Consider the following 22,122-nt stretch of genomic DNA (forward strand, 5'->3'; position numbering starts at 1 on the left):
AGGAGGAAGAGGGATGTATTTAGACGTTAATGCAATATAAATACAAAAGGTATCTTTGAAAAACATTCAAAAGTCTTGCCAAATGAGTTTCCTTTCTTGAGTCTCCTCTGTCAGATGAATTTTTAAGTCAAACGCCCTTGCTGTCCATGGTGTTTCCCCGCCCAGCAGGAATGCTTTGTACTCTTCCCTTTTTACCGAAACCCCATTTTTCAATGATGCTTATGGGATATGTCACCAAGGAATAAAAATTTATTTTCTTTGCTTTTGGCAGGAAAATATACCAATTAATCCTTTCATTTATTATAAGCAAAAAATATGCTCACACAATTTGGTTGATTTTTCTTGGCATGTGAGGAGTTTGTTCACAGCCACTTGTAAAATCCCTTGTTTAAAGCTAAAAGTCTAGAATTGGTTGATATTTCTTTTTTTCTTTTTTTGGGGGGAGGGCAATTGGAGCTAAGTGACTTGCCTAAGGTCACATGGCCAGTCTTTGTATCAAGTGTCTAAGGCTGGATCCGAACCCAGGTCCTCCTGACTCCAGGGCTGGTGCTCTATTCACTGTGCCACCTAGCCGGCCCTAGGTTGATATTTCTAACTGAGATAAACTCGAAGTGTCTCTGTTGGACCTCTTTCTACCTATTTGAATTTTACATATTTTCCCAAGGCTTTTGGCTAATTTTCTTGCAAGATTTTCTAAAATACAACTTTCAGACTATTTATTTCATCATGTTTTTCTAAGAGACCAAAAGCTCTCAAATTTTCTTGCTGCACTTCATCTCCAGAACTGGTTGTTTCCCCAGTAGAGAGCTCTCTTTATAATAGAGAAGCTCAGGGACTCCCCTAATCTGGCTGTCTTCTGATTTGATTCTGGTATTTTTTCTAACATTCTTGTATTTGAGTTCCAAATCTATTGATCTGTTTTTTTTTTCAGAGAATCTACTAATTCACAGAAATTCTCTACCACTTCCATTCTAATTGATCTATTTCGTTTACTTGTCTCTGATCTGGGGGAAAGTTATTTCTACCTCACTTTCCATTCTCATGCCTTTGCCAAGTTATTAAACCACATCTTAAGCAATGCTAGAGGTTTTCAAGGCTGTCTTTATCATTTCTGGGTATCTTTTTATTGTAGCACCATTTTTCTTCTGATGCAAGTCTTTCCTACAATTTCAAAAATATTATTTGTTGTTTTGGGGTCTCAGTTTGGTTAGTTTTTCTCTCTCTTTTAGCCTCTGCTGATTTTTTGGTGAGGTATTCCTCGACTGTTTTTTTCTGCGCCTTCCTGGAAGCCTGCTGCTCCATGATGGCAATGCTCTTGCTGTTCTGAGAGGACAGAGGGGGAGATGGGCGCTCTGCATCTTCCCAGAAGTCCTAACCATGCTGCGCACCTCCCCAGTGCACTTACCAGGCAATCTGTCATAGCCTCCTACTGCCTACAAAGGCAGGACCCTGGCTTATCTAAGCTTTCTACCTCTCCCTGCACCTGCTCTGCACGTGGCAGCCCTGCCCTTTACCCATGGTCGGCATCTTTTGGCTGTTCTTTCTTTGAGGGTCTGCAGGTTTCATTTTGACTCTTGTCACACTGCCAAAATACCAGCTAGCTCCTATGTTCACGTCCCCAGGCTGGATTACCCTCTTACTTGTCTCCCTGCTTCCAGTTTCTTCTCCCTAAAATCCCTCCCACACATGACCACGATGTCCAAGTTCCTCAAACACTACTCCAATGGCATTCTCATGCTTTAGAAGCTATGATGAAATTTTCACAGCTCAGTGTTTGAGGTTTTCCACCAACCAACTAGACCTGGCTCTCCTGTTTTCTCTTCTACTGCTCTAAAGCACCCAGCCCTAGGAACTTCTTGTCCTCCAGGCATCCCTGCTAAGCACATTACAACTTCTTCCCTTTGTTCACGCTTTGCTACCAGGTTGGAGTTCTCCCTGCCCTAGGGGGTGCAGTGGATAGTACAGGCCTGGAGTCAGGAAGATTCCTCTTCATGAGTTTAAATTTGGCCTCAGACACTTACTTACTTGCTGGGTGATCCTGGGCAAGTCACTTCACCCTGTTGGTCTCAGTTTCCTCATCTGTCAAAAGAACTGGAGAAAGAACTGGCAAAAAACCTCTCTAGTATCTTTGCCAAGAAAATCCTAAATGGGGTCACAGAATCCAACACAACTGAAAAATAACTGAACAACAATACTTCTTGGATGCCAAAATGAACAGAGCTAGCAGTCTGTTCTTTTCCCATGAGCCCTCTCTCAAGTCGCCCCTGCCACAGCCATGACTCGCTGCCTTTCCTACCACACACACAGGTTACTTCAGCACAGCGTGCCTCGATGTCTTCTTTGGGAGTTTCCCATGCATGCTTACCTCTCTGACTAAACTGGAAACTTCTCAGGGCAAGGGAACTGGCCTTCAACGTTTCCAAAACCTTCCATGGTGCTTACAACTGGGTAGAGACCACTGCAGATTGCTTCCTCCATGCCTACTAATTAAATATATGCTTACACTGCATGGGAGTCAGAGGAAACAGCGTCCTGTACAACAAGTCGGGCGAGTTCTTTGGGGGCTGCCTGGCTCCCCTTAGATGAAGTCATAATCTGATGAGGAAAAGGCACTTATGCCATACAGCCTGTCAGTGGGAAAGCATACAACATCCTAACAACCTCACAATTGTTCCCAAATGCAAAGCAACCCCAAGGGAAAAATTTCCCATTGCACATAAATACTATCAGTGTAACACAGGGCAACAAAAATGAGGCCGCCTCCAATAATGAAGTAACAAAAGCTCTACAACTTAAAGCTTCATCACCCAATTATGCCTTTTTCAGATCAAAAGCATCAACCTGCTGCTCTTCACTGATTTGCGTTCCTTGGTTTTCTAATCAATATGCTTCTGGGAAAGGAAATGTCCCCTATGTTCATGCAAAAGCGTACTTTAAAAACTCTCTTGGGGAGCCCAGTCTTACCGCTGTCTGTTTCAGCTGCAATATTGCTTTGCCATGGTGAAAGGGACTTGAGCACAGCTGTGCTCAAGGAGGCTGTGCCCAGGAGGCAGCCCAGGATCCGAGGTCTGAAGAGGAAGGAGCAAGTGTGAACTTGTGGGCAGGATAGAACCACTGAATCATTCCTGGGAAGTGGCCAGGTGAGGGACAGGACAGGCTGGATCATCTGGGTTACCATTCCTCCCACCAACATGTGTACATGTATGCACCCACTAATTTAAAAACACCACAAAGCTACGAACAAACAGATGTGAGCTACAGCCCCAGTTCCACAGTTTGGAAACAACTGGTACAGAACTAAGCCTGACCATCAGCTAGGTTCAGTGAGGAGAGAAATTTTTTTTTTTTTTTGCTTTTTGGAGGCAATTGGTGCTAAGTGACTTGCCCAAGGTCACATAGCTAGTTTTTTTTTGTGTGTTAAGTGTCTGAGGTCAGATTTGAACTCCGGTCCTCCTGACTATAGGGCCAGTGCTCTTCTATTCACTGCACCACCTAGCCGCCCTGAGAGGATTTTTTTTTTTTTAATTTCAGGCTTTGTTTTGTTTTCTTGTTTGGCTACTCAAATATAAAAGTCTGCCATTCCAGTGATAATTCCAAGGAGATGTTCTCTTAGTGGGTAGTGAATACACATATGTAACAAAAATCAAAGCTGCCGCATTACAAATAGGCACTTTGTTCATTACTTTGGCAGCCTACACTCTACTTAGAAGATAGTTTTTATTTGCCTTACAAAACGCAAGCAGTTCTGAGAGCATACCAATTACTGTTCAATTTTCCAAAGCTTCGAGAACTCAGACAAAAGCATCAAGGACCTTATGCAGGACTGAGGACTTCTGAACTTTACAGTTGGGGCCGTTCACACTCAACTGTAAGTTTCTGTTTGTAACACAGATTGTTCTTACGTTCCACAATGCTCACATTTGCTCAAGCCCCACGGGGGAGTGCCCTGACAAAACCACAATGTCTTCACCACATCTGCCACCCTACTTTTGCTCAAAACGATCTTTAAGTTGAGAGTATAAAAGTTGTGATGTTGTACGTACCCTTTTAACAACATGAACAAAATATTCTGCTGAGTGCAGATATATTCGACGGTAGGAGTTCTTGTACCAATTTGCCTTCTGAGGATGTTGTTGAAAATTTGGGCCACATCTTTCTTGCCCTGTTAGAAAGACAATTAATTACGCATTTACCTAACTCAACGTATGTAATTAAAAACAAGCCACGAGAGAAGCTGTCTTCACAGCAGAGTGTGACCGCTTCTCCAGCATTTCAAGGCTGTGTGGTTCTGCCCTTCACTGACACAGGCCATGCAGTCGTCCTTCAACACTTCAGGTGCTGCTGTCGGCACCTTGGAGATGACCTCCCCTCTTAATGAGGTTCTCCCACAAAAGACACTGCATCTGTACTTGGTGGGGCCCAAGAGACCTTGTGTTCTGCTGGAGCAGCTTCTGAGAACTCAGGGTCCCTTCCAAACCACAATAAGGCATCAGAGTAGGGCCCCAGTCCTGGTTACTCAGGCAAATCAATAGCAGGCTTTAAAATGGTCACAGCTATATCTTAATTTCTTTCAAACATTTTAGTATCTTCCCTGAAATCCCACATCCCATCATGGAACAGCACCTGCCTGGTTCCTGTCAAGCCTGGAAAGCTGAAGCACTGCTCCAGCCTGCACCTGCTCTCTGAAGACCAACTGACAGCCAGAGGCTCTTCCCCACAGCTCTGCCAGGCCCAACAACTCAAGTGGATAAGGATACAGAATAATGCCTGAGGGTTGGCAAAAGGAGCAAAGAATCCTAGTTTGGGGATTACCGGACTGAACCCCACACACGCTGGCCTTCTTGCTGTCAATGAAACCAGTAGAGGAAGTCAAGAGCTGTCACTAAGTGGAAGGGAAGACTGAAGGCTCTGGGAAGACTGCATACATTTCACCACATGTCCAAAGGCAACAAGAAACAATTTTCTGGGATATTCCTTCATCTTGCCCTGCAGTGTTCAGAATGATCACCCATCAACATCTGCTGCAAAGGATGAAGAAGTGGGCAAAAAAGAATCTATGCAGAACTTATTGAGAATAAGCTCAGGCTGCTTACTCATCACTGTACTGGAAAGTCCAAAGTGGTCAGAAATGTCTTTTGGGGTGACGAGGAAAGAGAGAGGCTCCAGAAAGGAGAAAACAAAATGGCTCACTGAAGGCTGAGAGCAGAGGTGTAAGGAGACCATAATAAAGCTGTCAGCTGCCCCTCCATCCCCAAAGTGGGCCGAAAAGAATCCCATGCCAGAGCACCAAAAGAACTGACGTGACCACGGAGTGGTCTGAAGTCACAAGTTCTTCACTTTCTTGGTGTCACAGATCACTCTGGCAATGTGGTAAAACCCATGGGCACCTTTACAGAATGTTCTGAAATGCTTACAATGAAATAATCAGGAATTATGACTTAAGTCAATCATAATGAAATGATTTTTTATAAAAAATAAGTTCTTGGACTCCAGCTTAACAACTCCTGACCTAGGCCAGCCTTGAGAGCTCACAGAGATCAGTAAGACACTAATCCTCACGTCAACAAAAATGAGATGGGAACGGAATCTTCCAAATAGAGGCCAAGGATCTGAATTTGGATTATGAGCAAAATTCTAGAAGATATCATTAAAGACATGGCTAGTGAATTCATTTCTAGAAAGGAAAGCAGTCATCACAAAGAGCCAGCTTTGTCAAGAACAGATCATGCCACACTGACGGGATTTTCTTTTTCTGACAGGATTGTAGGTTATCAGGGAAATACTGTAGATCATGTCTAACTAGAATTTAATAGCATTTGGCAAAATATCTAGGGTACACTCCTATGGAAAAGAAAGAGAGATTTAAACTAGAAAGGAGTAGAATTTGATGGATTTGGAACTGGTTGATTATAGAAACAAAAAATTGGCAATAACAGTTTAAAAACCACTGGGAAAGTGCTCTCCAGTGGAATGGCCACACCTCTGGCTCCTTGACTTGAAGGTACAGAGAGCTTATCAAATTTATTGATGACACAAAGGTGAGAGTGAGAATGAGAGTCAGTGAGCTGGATGACAAAGGAGCAGGTCTCTTCATTGAAAGATGAAGGGACTGAGTGGTCAACAGCCCAATAGTGGGGACCTGCAGCTGAGAGGCACAGTGCCAAGGAGAAGCTGTAGTCTACCTTGGTGAGGCCACATCTAGAGCAGGGACCACATTTTAGGAAGAACACTGATAAGCTTCAGAGCAGCCAGAGGAAGGCACTCAGGATGCAAAGGGGACTTGGGATCCTGCCACTGAGGATCATTTGAAAGAATTCAGGATATTTAACCTGAAAAAGAGACGACTTCAACTATTAGAAGGACTGTTACGCGGAAGAGGGAAAGAACGCTTCTTTGTGACCTTACAGGTCCAAATTAGGGGCAATGGGTAGAAAAGAGAAAACTTTAGGGTTTGACAAAAGAAAGAATCTCCCACCAGGGCTATTAAGAGCAGCATGGACTGCCTTGGGAGGGAGTGAATTCTCCTCCACTGGGGGGGTTCCAGTAAAGAATGGACAGCCACTTTGCAGGGGATGGTGTAGAGGTAACTGGCGACCTAGTAAGGAGGACCGGATGGAGGATTCTCAGCCTTCTTGTACGTGATGTGTGTGTGTCAGAGACCCCTTTGGCAGTTTGGGGAAGCCTACAGACCCACTCTCAGAAAACAAAATACAGAGGATTATAAAAAAACCTAATTATGTTGAAATATAGTTATCGAAACACTTTAAACAAAAAGAAAAAAGATCACAGACTCTTAAGTTCAGAATCTCTGGTCTAGATGGTTTCCAAGGCTCCTTCCAACTGAGATTCTGTGACTCTGAACATTGAGCCAAACCTAGTAAGATAATATTCCAAAGGGATAAATTCCACTGAGGCCCAAAAATATCAACTGCAATTGCACAAAAGAAGGAACGGCAATTTTTCTGAAAATAACTTTGAGGCTTTAGAGAACTGCATGCTAAGTAAATCCATAGTGTGACAAGGCAAACAGAAAAGCTGACAGGATCTTAAGCCGCAGGAAGTGCCAGGACCGATTGTTCAGAAGCAATCTCAAAGGAGAAGATTCCAAAAGAATGGAAAAGACCAAGGGTAAGACTTTCACCAAAGCATTAGGAACTACGTCTTTCTCCTATCACCTTTATGAGAACAGTCCAAGCACGGCAATGGGGAGGTCTTCAATGAAAGCATGAGAAGGAATTAGGCAGACTTTCACAGATGATTTCCTAGAGATTATATGAAGTGCAGAGAATGAGATCTTGCTGTGTTCAACTGTTTGCTAACTTTGAAAAACACATTCAACTCAATCAAACTACTGCTCTGAAGGCTCTGTTCAAACAAGGTGTCTCCTGTGCCTGTTAAGATTACACAAAATTCTATGACTGACATGACAATACAGAGAACTGTCTGGCTTCTTACTCAACTGAAGGTCTTGCTGATTGTTCATCTGCCTCACAGTTCCAAATGAGAGACAGAGACAGAGAGGAGGAAGAGAGGGGGGAGGGGGAGGGAAGGAGAGAGAGGGAGAGAGAGAGAGAGAGAGAGAGAGAGAGAGAGAGAGAGAGAGAGAGAGAGAGAGAGAGAGAGAGAGAGAGAGAGAGAGAGAGAGAGAGAGGGAGAGAGAGAAGGTTGCAGCATAAGAGAAGTGAAGAACTGTCCACAAAGAGCTAGGACATCCATCAAGAGGACAAGCACAGGAGTGGGGAGGGAGGGGGTGCCATATACTGAGAATGAAAAAAAAACTGACAGAGAGAAAGCAGCCTGCAGGAAGGACTGAGAGCCCTCAAACAGTCAATGAGCCAGGAGAGTCCCTTCAGTGCTCTAGAGGCATATCCTCCAGAGAGAATTTACAGAAGCCCCAGAGAAGAACTTGAGGGGAGAAGTCACGGACGAGCTGCGATCTGTGTTGGTGGAGGGAGCACACACACTACTGACTAGGCCACGGATTCAGCTGAATTGTTGTTTATTTTATCCTGCCTAGTAGTTCCAAAATTCTGACTTGCAAAACTTCCTCATTTTCAATATATTAAGAATAAAGGAACAACCAAAGTAATGATCTAAAACAATTCTGAAGGACACATAATGAAAAATGCCACCCACCTCCAGAGAAAGAGCTGAGCGCAGACTGAAGCAGACTTTTTAAAACTTGACTTTTCTTGTGTCTTTGTTGGGGGGCGGGGGGAGTTGTCTGTGTTTCCTTTCACCACATGCATGACTGCACATGTATAACCTATATCAAACTGCTTGCCTTCTCAAAGAAGGGGGAGAGAATCTGGAACTTAAATTTTTAAAAACTAATGTTAAAAATTCTTTTTACATGTAACTGAAAAAAAAAAAGAGTAAAAAATGTTACTGTGGTCTCTGTCACTATGACCAAGTTTCTAACTTTCAAATTCAGTTTCAGCAACTAAGACACAAAAGCTATTACTCCTTTCCCCGTTACATCTATGTAGATGCTGGCCCCAAAGAACTGGGAAGGACCTTCTGGGAACAGACCTCCTCCCTGGGGACTATGGATCTAAGAGGCTGCTCAGTCTGTTACAAATTCACACATGAATGTGATAGGCAGCACAGATTCCATGTCAACCACAACTTTCTCTGACAACTCTACATCTTTGTCCCTCTCAACTTGGAGGGGGAACAGAGAGAGTCCTAGAAAGGATGGACAAAGGAGCAGGAATGTCACAGCTAAGCTGCTACCTGGCCAGCAGGGGCAGTCAGAGAGAAGCAGGAAAGAGTTGTGGGGCTAGAAAAACAGGAAGGACTCAACATCCCAGGCAATGGAGACCTTCTAAAGTGAATACAGAGCTCCTCAAAATCTCCAACCAATACTTGAGGGTTCAGGGCAACCAAGTTTGTTTCTAAGATGAGTACATGCCTCAAGAATGTGCCCTGAAACCCACATATCAAGGCTGATGGATGGATAACAAAGTATTGCTAGAGCAGAGGGCCAAAAGGCAGGAGAGTTAAAGGTAATCTTAGCCCCAGTGAAGCATTCAATTTAAGTGCCTGCTGTGACGAATTCAATTCAAAGAAATTTAATTCACAAACTTTTATTAAGCACCAAAAACATTTAAGAATTGGGGACACAAAGATTTTTTTTTAAATGTCAGTCCCTGTTCTGAAGGATATGAGAAGGGGGATGAGGGAGAAGGGGAGAGACAGAGACAGAGACAGAGAGAGAGAGAGAGAGAGAGAGAGAGAGAGAGAGAGAGAGAGAGAATGACTATCTGTGTGTGAGAAGTGAGGTTAGAAGAGCCAGATGCCAGACAAGCCACCTAGGAAGACAATGATGGTTTTTCAGCTGAGGATGACACAGTAAGACTGGCACCCCTATGATTCAGTATTAGGATTATTCTAGAACTCTGAAGGATCATCTGTTGATGAGAGAGAAACACAGAAGGCAAAGAGACCAGTTTGGAAGCTATAGCAGGAGCTGCAGGCCTGAATCAGCACGGTGGGAGCCAGAGCTGAGGACAGATGCAGGAGATGCTGCCATGGCAGCTGAACAGCTGGGGAATATCACAAAGGTGGTGTCAATAGTGAGGAGGAAGGTGGATGGCGCTTCAGCAGCCATACAGAACTAGAATTCAGGAGAGAGCCCCTGTGTCGAAGTGATGAGTAGGCACTGGCACCCAAAGAAGGTGCCCTGGTGTTTGGGGTCTGAGCTGAGGTCTTCCTGAGAAGGCTGTCCTCTCGTGAATCTTCCCACTTCTCCCTGCCTTGGGACAGTCTTCATTCCTGCTTGCCAGAATCTACTTAAGTCTTATTTTTTCACTTCAGCTCACTAAAAATGTCTCAAAGTATTTTCCCTCCTTTTAGAATAAGTTCTGAAAGCGAGGCCCACCATCTTCCTGCGGGCAAGCTTGGGACTTTGTGGTCTCTTGTGATTCTATGCAATATGCTGCGCAGACAAGCAGCTACTTAGGACACGGACCAATGAAGAAAAGCTCCTGCTCCCCAGGGGAGGACAGGCAGAGAGCAGAGGCCATGGGCTGCAGCCAGGTCTGGCTCTGCTACTATCAAGTACAGCATAAGCTTACTGTTTTTAGAAAGGATGCAGAGGAATTCTCTGCCTCCCAGCCTCACTCCTTGGGCGCATCAGTGTGAGGATCTGGTGAGGAGGCTGGGCACAGGCCGGGGGCAGGGCTCTGCTCTTACCTCGAAATCAATGAGCTGCAGGTCAGCGACAAGCGTGCTGAGGAGGCCACTGTTGTACAGCTCCTGCGCCAGCTGGGCCACAGCCTCCGTCTGCGGCTCCTTCTCATTGGTGCCGTACAAGATCTCCTTCATAGCGACCAGGTTTTTGGAAACCTCCTCTGTGGCCTGACGAGGCAAGACACAAAGAGTCACCATTCCCAGCACCAAAGCAACTTAACTTTCAATGGTTTTTTTTTAACAGATACAACAAGATCTTTGTAAAAACGCCAAATTTTCCCAATAGCCTATGAATTTTAACATGGTTTAATTTGGGAAAAGAGGCTAACTTTCTTTAAATAAACTCTAATTTGAGTCAGACCGAAACTGACTGACATGGAAAATACAACGCCAGGAGTTTTAAAGAGCAGACTCTAGTCTTTGAAATACTGTTACTTCATCTCAAAAAGTATTCGCTTGGGGCGGCCGGGTGGTGCAGTGAATAGAGCACCGACCCTGGAGTCAGGAGGACCTGAGTTCAAATTCAGCCTCAGACATTTAACACTTACTAGCTGTCTGACCTTGGGCAAGTCACTTAACCCCAATTGCCGAGTCTTCCCCCTTCCAAAAAAAAAAAAGGATTCACTCCTTGAATGACACAACAAATCTTTTTAAAAGACACCTCCTTGACATAGCAGGTTGGCCCATCCCTCCCTAATGGACTGGTTTTCAAACTGGCAAAACATGGCAATCCCCTTGGCGGGTTTCTAATACAGTATATTCAGCTTTAAATGGCTGAGACTTGAGGTAAAAGCACTTTCCTTGAGCTTTTAGATACGACAAATAAACATTTAGCTCCAAGTTCTTCAAGTTCTTTGAATAGACACATCTGGAAATTCTTCTGACAACTAAGTGTTTCTTGCTGGCTAAGTTTTCTTAAAGCAAAAATAGAACCGATCTGTTCTGCACTCGGGTCTCTCCTCTCAGCTCAGCTCTCCAGGAGCAGATGGGCAGCCCAGCATCTTGCCTCAACTTTCTTGACACATTCTATTACCCGTTCTTTCTCCAGGATGCACAGAGGGAAGGAAAGGAGATAAGTGAAATCTGTTTTGTCCTTTACTAGTAGTTCAGCAAAGGCCTGGGTAGGAGAGAAATGCCAAACATTGTTAAAATGATGTTTGGGAGTGACTAGTGTCACCAAGGCACCCTGCAATTCCAGGAGGTGCCTCTGGCCACAGGGCAGCACTGCCAGAGGGGTGCCTGCAGCCAGCTCTCCCTGGTCTGCACCACACTGGCTTTCTCTTCTACATGTCAGCCATTTCTCTCCCCCACTACTATCACCCATTTAAAAGAAGTATTACAAAACCACAGCCGGGTAGAAACGTTATTAAACAGAGTCATATTGCCATGATTTCCCACACAAAGCAGGACAAAGCTATGACTAAACTGGAATGAGAGTGGCAGGTATCTGTTCAACTTACAGTCTGTGAGTGTAAAGCTCTTACACTAATAAAATGTTTATTCTTATTCTGCCAAGCATCTAGGTAGAGAGAATGCTAGACCTGGATCTGGAAGACCTGAGTTTGAATCCTGCCTCAGACACTGAGCTGAGTGACCCTAGGCAAGGCATTTAACCTCTCTCCACCTCAGTTTCCCTATCTGTAAAATGGGGATAATAGCACCTTTCTAACAGCATTGTTGTGACAATCAAATGTAAAACACTTTGCAAACCTTTTCAAATATTAAACGCTATTGTTATTATTGCTACAATTATTTTTGGAACAAAATAAGCCTCTGCTCCTCATCTACATTCTCTATCACCACCTGACAAGCACTGCCAAACTCTGGCTCTTATCCTAAGGCGCTAGACTACACCCCACCTTCAAGGTGGTGACCACAGCCCCATTATCCGTCCCTCTCTCACTGCCTCACAGCTACCTAATGCTCTCCCTGGGGCTGCCAAGTCTCCCAACTTGGCCCTTCTGGGTCAATGGGCTGCCTCTGCCTCCTCAAGCCTGGCTGGGTAAGCAGCCTCACAAACACCCCAAAATTCCTCATTGCCCTGAATTTTCTGGTCAGAGCACTACTTTTTGTTTGTTTTTGGTCTGGATAAAGTCAGAGAATTGTGCTGTTCTGGCCCAATACAGATTTTTTAAAAAATAATGCAACTTATTATATTTTACTTTTTTCAATTAACAAACATTCATTTTTGTTCTCTCTTACCTTCCCACCTCTCCCTCCCAATTGAAAAAAAAGGAAAATCCTTTTAACAGACATGGACAGACAAGCAAAGACTGGCCATGTCCCAACCAGACGACTCACTCTGCACGATGAGCCCATCAATCCCATCAGGCACATCTCATCATCCTGGCTTCATCACTGTTCACTAAACGGATCAGAGTTCTTCAGTCTTTCACAGTTGCTTGCCTTTCTAATGTCATGGTTACCATATCAACTGGCTTCCTGGTTTTGCTCACTTCGCTTTGCATCAGTGCATATAATACTTCCCCAGTTTCTCTGAAACTGTCCCCCTCACCATTTTTTCTGACACATTTGGAGGCCTTTTCAGTCATACCTCCAACTGCTTTCCTGAAGGGCTGGACCTATTCACAGCTCTCCCAAAGTGCCTGTTTCCCACAGCCTCTCAACATTTGCCATTTTTCTTTTTAGTCATCTTTGCCAATCTGATAGGTGTGAGACAAAAATGGGAATACAAAGGCCAATCCCTGCTCTCAAAGAGTTCAAAATCTAGTGGAAATAACATTAAAGCAGATACACAGGGGGCAGCTAGGTGGTGCAGTGAATAGAGCACTGGCCTGGAGTCAGGAGGACCTGAGTTCAAATCCGACCTCAGACACTTAACACAAAAAACTAGCCGTGTGACCTTGGGCAAGTCACTTAACCCCAATTGCCCTACCAAAAAAAAGGCAAAAAAAAAGCAGATGCACACATTAGCATCTCCTTTTCTGCTGCACCCTAAGTACTGTGAGGGCTTATCCATTGGCTGTGTGCTATCTCCCCACATTAGAATGTGAGCTCCTTGAAGGCAGGAGCTGCAGTGCTTTTCCGTCTGTGTTCCCAATGCTTAACAAATGCCTTTTCATGAACATGTCCAATTTTCATATCCAAGGTCAATTACTGACCAAACAATCACCAATGGCTTATACTGAGCACCTCCTAGGTTCCAGGCACTCTGCCAGGCACTGGGGACACAAAGGCAGAGAGACAGCTTGCAGCCAGCAGTGGAAAGCAACCCCAACACACAAATTTTGCTGAGTTGTTTTCCAATTGTGTCCAATTCTCCATAACTCCATTTGGGATTTTCTTGGCAAAGGTCCTAGAGTAGTTTGCAATTTCCTTCTCCAGCTCATTTTACAGATGAGGAAAGTGGGGCAAATGGGTTTAAGTGACTTGACCAGGGCCACACAGCTAGGAAGTGTCTGAGGTCATATTTGAACTCAGGAAGATGAGTCTTCCTGACTCCAGGCCTAGCACTCTATACACTAGGGTGCCAGCTAGACCCCCTACACACAAACCGCTATGCATAAAATAGGTACTAGATAATTGGGTGGTGGGGAAGACAACAGCTGGGAGAGCAGGAAAGGACAGAACTGAAGACTGCCCAGGGCAAGCAAGAAGGAGATGGACTGTCATCTGGGAAATGAGACATGTAAAGCAGCCATCCTTGAACTGCTATATAGATGAGGTCAGTGACTATGGAGAAGGGGAGGTGGGGGGTGACAAAAGGATGTACAGTGAGGCTGCAAAGGCCTGTCAGGGACAGGCTGTGGGGGGACAAGCAGGAGGCTTGGAGTTGCTTTGGGCAGTGGAGGGAAGGATGGATGAGAAGGCAGGCTTGAGGCCAGACTAAGGAGGAGGCTATGTATAGTAAGCACCCGCTAGGGCCCCCCAGCCTGGTCCTTTGTCCTCCATAATCTGTTTATCCTAATCTAATTTACTCTTCCAAATCTACCAAGTGTTTCTCCTCCTGAACCCCTGACCTGTTATTAAGGCAAAGTGTATGTTAGCTTGGTGTGAGCTCCCTGCCCATCTGCAGGGCCTTACCCCCAAGTCCAGGTCCCTCTGCCTTCAAACCAAAAGGCTGCAGAATGACTGAGCACTGAAACTGATGCTCTTCAGTCTCCTTGGAAGCTTCAAGAGGGGCCTCTCCCTCCCCCAACAGGAACTCCGGCCACTTACACAGGTCTGAAGGCACCTCTGCCATCATGGCCCTTTTCCTCCACTCTATTATCAGGTCTCTTCACCCAACAAGGAAAACCTCTTTGGCTCCGTGCGGCTGCATTGTCCTTTTGCAGGCCCACATCGCTGACTTATAGACTAGTTTTTTCTTCATCTTAATTCCCCTCCCTGTGATACCTTCTCCAGGGAGTTCTGAAGAGTCACTTCACAAATAACCTTGAATCTGGAAGTCATTCAAACTAACAACTTCTGTCTTTCTGTGTCTGTTTTCTCTTTCAAAAAAATACTTTCCTCATCCATGGACAAGGTCTGTCCACGAACAATGATTACAAATATAAAGTAATCCTACATGATAACCACCAAACTGTATTCAGAGGACAGCATTTCCAGAACGCCGTCACAGTCCGAGCTCTAAAAGGGAGCTCCACAAGCCATCTGGCCCAGAGAGCTCCTAAGCAGTAACAGCCACTTCAGCAGTGAAGTCCAGGCAGTGGCTGCACAATGCTCCCCAGTGCGGCAGAGTCAGAGTAAAACGGAACCAGATAAAAATACAGCAGACCACAGATAATGTTAACATGGGCTCTCCTGAGTCAGTGAGCCGCCAGCAGGGAGGCCACGCCCTTCGGAAGTGACCCACTAGACTTGTGGACAGCTGTTAGGATCATTGAAGACTTTGGGTCTGAGTTAAAAAACACAGGAAAGAAGAATAAAGAACACAGGAACAGACACCAAACATTAACTCAGGGATAGGGACTAGGCCTGTGATTTCATTTGTATAGAGAGAAACGGAAATTCCCCCTAGCAATGGAGAAAGTGATAGCAAACTTAAATGACTCCTGCAGGCTACACAGTGACTTAAAAAGCCACAAATGAACATGTGTTTTATTTTTATGTATTTTGTTCAACATTTACCAATTCCATGTTAGTTGTGAGTCTGATGCCTCTCGCCTAGAATACTAAAACATCAAGCAACTTGTTCCCGTTCCCTCTGCAGGGGCAGCTCCAGGGTCACACAGCAGTGTGTTGCAGGCTTCTGAGCCGTCTCTTATTAATCATTAATTTACTCTTACTAAGTGAATCCAGAAAAGCACGTGGTAAAAACCGCATGTGTGCGGCACACTGTGCAAAGTGTGGGGGAAAACACAAAAGCAAAAACTAATGAATTTATCTAAAGTCGATGAAATTGAGGAAATCAAGTAAATGGAGAACTTCCTCTGCTTGAGACGTGCTAAGAGTTGACAAAATGCAAAGACAAACGTGGTCCTTTGCCTCCAGGAACTAGTTCTTTCCCAAAAAGCAAGGAAGGTATCCGTAAGACAGCTGGCCCAGGATCCCTGCTAGTCACTTCTGGCCAGTACACAAGGTGCCCACCCTGAAGAATGGTGGCCGTCCCGTGGCCACTCTAGTCAGCATGTCCTATCCCCCCACTGAGACTTGTTTCTCTAAAACAAGGGGGACAAAATAAGTGCTACATGTTCCCTAATTATCTCACCCCATTCTAACCACCAGACCAATAAGGGCCAGGTCTGACAGAGACTAGACAGACAGGTGGCACAGGGCCCTGGCCCTGGACGCAGGAAGACATGAGTTCAAATCCAGTCTCAGACATCTTACTAGCTGTGTGACCCTAGGCAAGTCACTTAAACCCTGTAAAATGAGGATAACAGTACCTCTCTCAGAGTTGTGATAAGGAACAACTGAGCTCATATCTACCCAGCACTCAGCATAGTGCCTGGCACACAGCAGACCCTCCTCCCTTCCTTCCCTGTCCCTCTCTTCCCTCTCTTCTAGTTCCTACAGTCAGGTCCCGAACAGCTAAAGCCCCAGGAGACCTAGCCAGGCTAGAGGGCCCTTATAAAGCCCCTGGGACCCGTCCCTTTGGAGGTCTTTGTCCATAAAGATCAGAGTCCTCAGAGCCTTTGACAGACCTTAGGAGTGTATGAGATCCCTAGAGCCGGTGCTCAATAAACTACTTTTTAAAAGTTGCGGGGCGGCTAGGTGGCACAGTGAGTAAAGCGCCGGCCCAGGTAGTCAGAATGACCCAAGTTCAGTTCCAGCCTCAGACACTTAAAAAACTAGCCATGTAACCTTGGGCAAGTTACTTAACCCCAATTGGCCTCCAAAAGGCAAAAAAAAAAATTGCTCACCTGTTGTCACTGGGTCTCAATGCTACTCGACACACGCCCCAGGGTCACACAGTCAACCCTTTGTCCATAACTGCCTCTTATGAACTGGGCAAAACCAACAGGCTTTCTAACAAGATGAGTGGGGCATGGGAGACCTCCACCAATCAATGGAAACAGCACATTCAAAACTGCACCTGGATCCCTCAAGTGTCGTGCCCTTCTTGAACAGGTTTTGACTCTGCCAGAGGCTGAAACTCCAGCCCCAGCCCCAGCCCCAATGACCTGCCTCCTCGGCCAGTCCAGCTGGTCTCTGACAATGACAACTTGGCTTTGGAGGAACACTGCTTTTTCTGGCTCACCAACAGTTTCATCCACTAAAAAAGAAGCATGTGCCACTGGACTGTGGCAGCCTGGTCCAGGAAGGGGATAACTTGGCAAAGTCTTCCCAATGGGTTACTGCAAGCAATGTGGCCCGTATGCAAAGATTCCTCAGGGACAGGTCACACAAAGTTTGCATCTACCCTGAAGCCAGAAGTGAACTGGATGGAACAATCAATGGCCTTCTTCCCCTTTGAGGTCAATTCAACAGAAGAATTCTGGTCATGCCTCTCACTGCAGATAGTCGTAAGTGAGCCTGTCAGCCTCTATCAGATGTCACACATCCCCATCCTGAACTAAACAATCAGAATGAAATTTCTATAGGAACAGCAGAAGTTGAGAAGCGTGTACACTGCCCATCTGGATGAGGGGGTCATTGTGCTGTGCTGTGCTGACTGTGAGGTCACAGAATCCTGCTAAGGATGATGTAACTATTTAAAAAAATGTTTAATGACTTTTTCAATCAATAAACACTTACTCCCCCTCTCTCCACCCAACTAAATATACTACATCCATGTGCCCACGTGTATGTAAAAAACCTCTGTAACAAACATGCACAGCAAAGTAAACCAAACCCCCGCACTGGGCTGGTCTCCTTTGGCATCTTAAATTCATCACCCACCCACCTACTAGACCATGGCTTGTCATTGCATTCCCCAATAGATGAGCACTCTCTTAGTCTACAGTTTTTGCTAATACAAAAAGAACTATTTTATTTTTGTATACATCTTTCTCATTTTTCTTTGACACCTTTGGGACATAGATCTAGCAGTAATAGACCTGGGCCAGAGTATGCATAGTTTAGTGACTTTTGCCAAACTGCTTTCCAGAATGAATGAACCAAATCACAGCTCCATCAAGCATGCATTAGTAGAAGCAGGGACTTCTTTTTTTTTTCTTTTTTCAAATGCTTTATTAAATTCTGATTTACATCATTCATTTCTGCCAGATTTTGAGTTACAAATTTTCTCCCCATTTTTCCCCTACACAAAATAGCAGTCCCACAGGATATCCCCTCCTACAAACTGCTCTCTCCCATACCCCTTTCGACTTTCCCAGTAGTGCATGGTGGGATCTCTATGCCCCAGTGCCTGTATATCTTATTTGCAAATTACATGTAAAGTAGTATTAATAATAGTGTGTGTGTGTATAAACATTTGATTTTAAAACTTTGAATTCCAGATTCATTCCCTTCCTCCCTTGTCACCCACCCTTACTGAGAAGATAAGCAGTTCAGTATAGGTTGTACATGTGTAGCTAATGCAAAACAATAACATAGTAGATATATTGTAAAAGACTGACTATATTTCCCTCCCTCCTATCCCACCTCCCACTTGTTCTATTCTCTACTTTGATCCCGTCCCTTTTCAAAAGTGGGTGCTTCCAACTTCCTCCCCCCAGCCTGCCCTGATTTCCATCATCCCCCTCTCATCCCCTTCCCCCCTACTCTCCTGTAGGGTGAGATACCCTATTTAGTGTGTATTTCATTCCCTCCCCAAGCCAAATTCTATGAGAATAAGGTTGACCCATTCCCTTTTGCCTTCCTATCCTTCCCCTCCATTGTAACCATTTTCCCTTGCTTCTTCTATATGAGATAGTTTACCCCATTCTGTCTCTCCCCATCTCCTCTCATTATATTCCTCTCTCATCTCTTAATTTCATCTTTTAAATATCATCCCTTCCTGTTAAATTGGTCCTGTTCCCTCTATCTATGTATACCTGTAAACATATATACACACATTCACATACATATTTATACACCCATATACCATCCAATCTACACACACACACATATATTTCTATTCCCTTCAATTATTTTCATACTGAGAAAAGTTTCATCAGTTACAATTATTGTTCTTCCATGTACGAATGTTAATAGTTCAACTTTGATAAGTTCCTTATGATTTCTTTTCCCTGTTTACCTTCTCATGCTTCTCTTGCTTCTTGTATCTGAATGTCAAATTTTCTATTCAACTCTGTTTTTTTTTTCAGCAAGAATGCTTGAAAGTCCTCTATTCCACTGAATGACCATATTTTCCCCTGAAACATGATACTCAGTTTTTCTGGGTAGGTGACTCTTGGCTTTAATCCCAGCTCCTTTGACCTCCGGAATATCACATTCCAAGCCCTTCGATCCCTCAGTGTAGAAGCTGTCAGATCCTGGGTTATCCTGATTGTGTTTCCACAATATTCAAATTGTTTTTTCCTGGCTGCTTGTAATATTCTCTCCTTAATCTGGAAATTCCGGAACCTGACTATAATATTCCTAGGAATTCTGCCAATGAGAGTACCCATCTTGGTACAAGAGATTTGCCCTTGCTAATCAACAGCTCTGTCAGCATGCCCTCAGACTACCAAAGTTGAGTGTCTCAGCTCCCAGAAGCCACCTCCGCGATGAATCAATGCAATCCTAGGAAGGGAAAGGGCTCTAGGGGCGGCTAGGTAGTGCAGCGAATAGAGCACCAGCCTTGGAGTCAGGAGGACCTGAGTTCAAATCCGACCTCAGACACCTGACACATTTACTAGCCATGTGACTTTGGGCAAGTCACTTAACCCCAACTGACCTCCAAAAAGAAAAAAAAAAAAGGAAAGGGCTCTCTCCATCAGTTTCTCAGATCCAGATTCCAGGAAGGCTTACCAGATAAGGATGGCCTCTCTTTGGTCATTCTTTATTCCATCTCCAAGCTTCAAGGTTCCTGCCCCCTCAGAGAGCTCAATACACCATGGAAACACAGCTCAGAGCATCCTTAACTAGCAAGTCTCCTTTCCCCTGGGAGGGTTCAGGCAACTCATTCCAAGAAAGGGCTTGGGGGGACCAAGCAATGCCTTGCTTTTTTTTTTTTTAATTAAAAAAAATTTTTTTTTATTAATTTGTTTGTTTACTTTTAGTTTACAAGATTCAATTCCACAATTCCTGGAGTTTCACATTTTGTCCCCCTCCCCCCCTCCCCATGGAGGCATATAGTCTAGTTAGTACAGGATCTGTAAATACTTTCACATTATACATTAGTCAGGTTATAAAGATGGATTGTATCAGATGGAATGAAAAATGGTAAAGAGGACATAAAACCAAACAAGAAAGGGAAAAAGATCAGGTAGTTTGCTTCCATCTGGATATAAATTCAGTTCTTTCTAGTTCTTTCTCTAGATGTACACATTTCTCTCCACTGTGAGTCTTTTGAGATTGACTTATATCACTGCATTGCTGAGAAGAGTCCAGTCTGTCAAAGTTGGTCATCACACATATGTTGTGTCTGTATACAAATTTCTCCTGGTTCTACTCTTCTCACTTGGCATCAGTTCATATAAGCCTCTCCAGGTAAATATGAAGTCCACCTGCTCCTCGTTTCTTATAGAACAATAGTATTCCATAACATGCACATACCACAACTTGTTCAGCCATTCCCCAATTGATAGGCACCCCCTTAATTTCCAATTCTTTGCCACCACCAAAGAGCTGCTATAAACATTTTTGTACATATGGGTCTTCCTCCCACTTCTATGATCTCTTTGGGATATAACCCTAGGAGTGGTATTGCTGGGTCAAAGGATATGAAAGTATTTATAGCCCTTTGGGCATAATTCCAGATTGCTCTCCAGAAAGGCTGGATCAGTTCACAACTCTACCAGCAATGCATTAGTGTTCCAATTTGTCCACATCCTCTCCAGCATTTGTCATTTTCCTGTTTTGTCATCTTAGCCAATCTGACTGGTGAGATGTGGTACCTCAGAGTTGTTTTAATTTGCATTTCTCTAATCAATAGTGATTTAGAGCATTTCTTCATGTGCTTATAGATATCTTTAATTTCTTTCTGTGAAAATTGCCTGTTCATATCCTTTGACCATTTATCAACTGGGGAATGACTTGTATTCTTATAAATTTGACTCAATTCTCTGTATATTTTAGAAATGAGCCCTTTATCAGAGACATATGTTGTAAGCTTTTTTTTTTAAACAAGGGTAGATAAAAGTGCTTCTGTATAACTATGGTGAATGCACATTTGCCCAGATTTCCTAAATGACTTGATGAAGGTAAGAGAAGAGCCTTTTCTTAGTCCTTGGGAATGAACTGAGCAGCCTCTCAGAAAAAGCCTCTAATGGGGCAGATATTGAGTATTAACTGCTCAGTGGTTTTCCCAGGGAGAGGGATGTCCTAGCTGGTGGGCTGAAAAACACAAGGGGATGATGGTACACAGGGTCAGCCTTGGCACCTGCACAGCTGCACACAAAGTCGTACAAGCTCGCAGTGATGAGGAAACAGCGACTGGCTCTGATGTGCCGCCCTCTGGCCTAGGGCTCTAAAGCTCCTCCTCATGCTCTTACTCACTGTGGACACCTTACAATTGGGAGTTCTGTCATGTTCCACCAAGGGGTCTAGACCACTGAGATCTGGACGCGGTATCAGAGGCTGAGGATGGAAGAAAGCAGAAGCCTCGGATTTCTGGTCTTCATTCTCCTCCAGACTCAGTTGATCTAAGAAGTGGCTGTTCCACTGCTTTTATTGTTTATTTCTCACTGTTTTTTTGCTATCTTCCTGGTTTCGTTTTTCCCCCTGCTCCAGTGCCATTCATGTTCCCAAGATTAGGCTAGTCTCATAATGATCATAATGCCTTCTAAGGTAGGTCTTCAGCCCAGTGATGTCAAACTCAAATAGAAATGGGGGCCACTAAAGTGTAGATGTGGGCACATAATGATGTAGAAAACCATATATGAACATCATCCATCTTCTAGTGCATTTGCATTTATTTTGTTAAATATTTCCCAATTGTAATTTTATCTCTGCTTATAAGACCTCTGTGACCTTGTCACCAAGCAGATTAGTCTAGCTCTTTAACTAAAAGAAAAGGAAGCCTTCCCAGAGATGTAATGGGCACAAAAAAGGCTAGGTGACGCGAAGTGAATAGAGCACTGGCCCCAGAGTCAGGAGGACCTGAGTTCAAATCCAACCTCAGACACTTAACAGGGTGCTCACAGATTCCATAGCACCAGGCTGGAAAGGTTTTAAGTATAATGCTGGCAAACAGTTTTATCTGCTATTGAAGGCTTACCCTAAGGAAGACTGATTCATTACCAAAATATTGATCATTAGGTGAGTAAGACTAGAGTATAGGGAGAGACGAAAGAGGCTACTAAACAATTTATTATTTGAGAGAATTTATTAAATGAAAGTAAATATTTGCCTCAAGAAACAATAGACATTCCATACTATTAAAGGAGAGCACATTTCTTTGCATCACCTTTGGAA

The 22,122-nt window shown here is 44.2% G+C and overlaps 1 protein-coding gene across 1 annotated transcript in view; it reads right to left on the reverse strand.

Moving 5' to 3' along the window:
• The window catches only part of CAB39 (calcium binding protein 39), a 109,509-nt gene that overhangs the window by 19,303 nt on the left and 68,084 nt on the right, over positions 1-22,122 (reverse strand). Inside the window, exons 3-4 of the mRNA XM_069103250.1 lie at positions 10,198-10,362; positions 4,044-4,162 (exon numbers count right to left, since the gene is read on the reverse strand). Of these exons, the coding sequence (XP_068959351.1) occupies positions 4,044-4,162; positions 10,198-10,362 (284 nt within the window). The remainder of the gene's footprint in view (positions 1-4,043; positions 4,163-10,197; positions 10,363-22,122) is intronic.

This window comes from Petaurus breviceps, unplaced genomic scaffold (genome assembly GCF_028583685.1).
Source record: "Petaurus breviceps papuanus isolate PSGF00001 unplaced genomic scaffold, PetGlider_PUasm1.0 567, whole genome shotgun sequence".
NCBI lineage: Eukaryota > Metazoa > Chordata > Mammalia > Diprotodontia > Petauridae > Petaurus > Petaurus breviceps.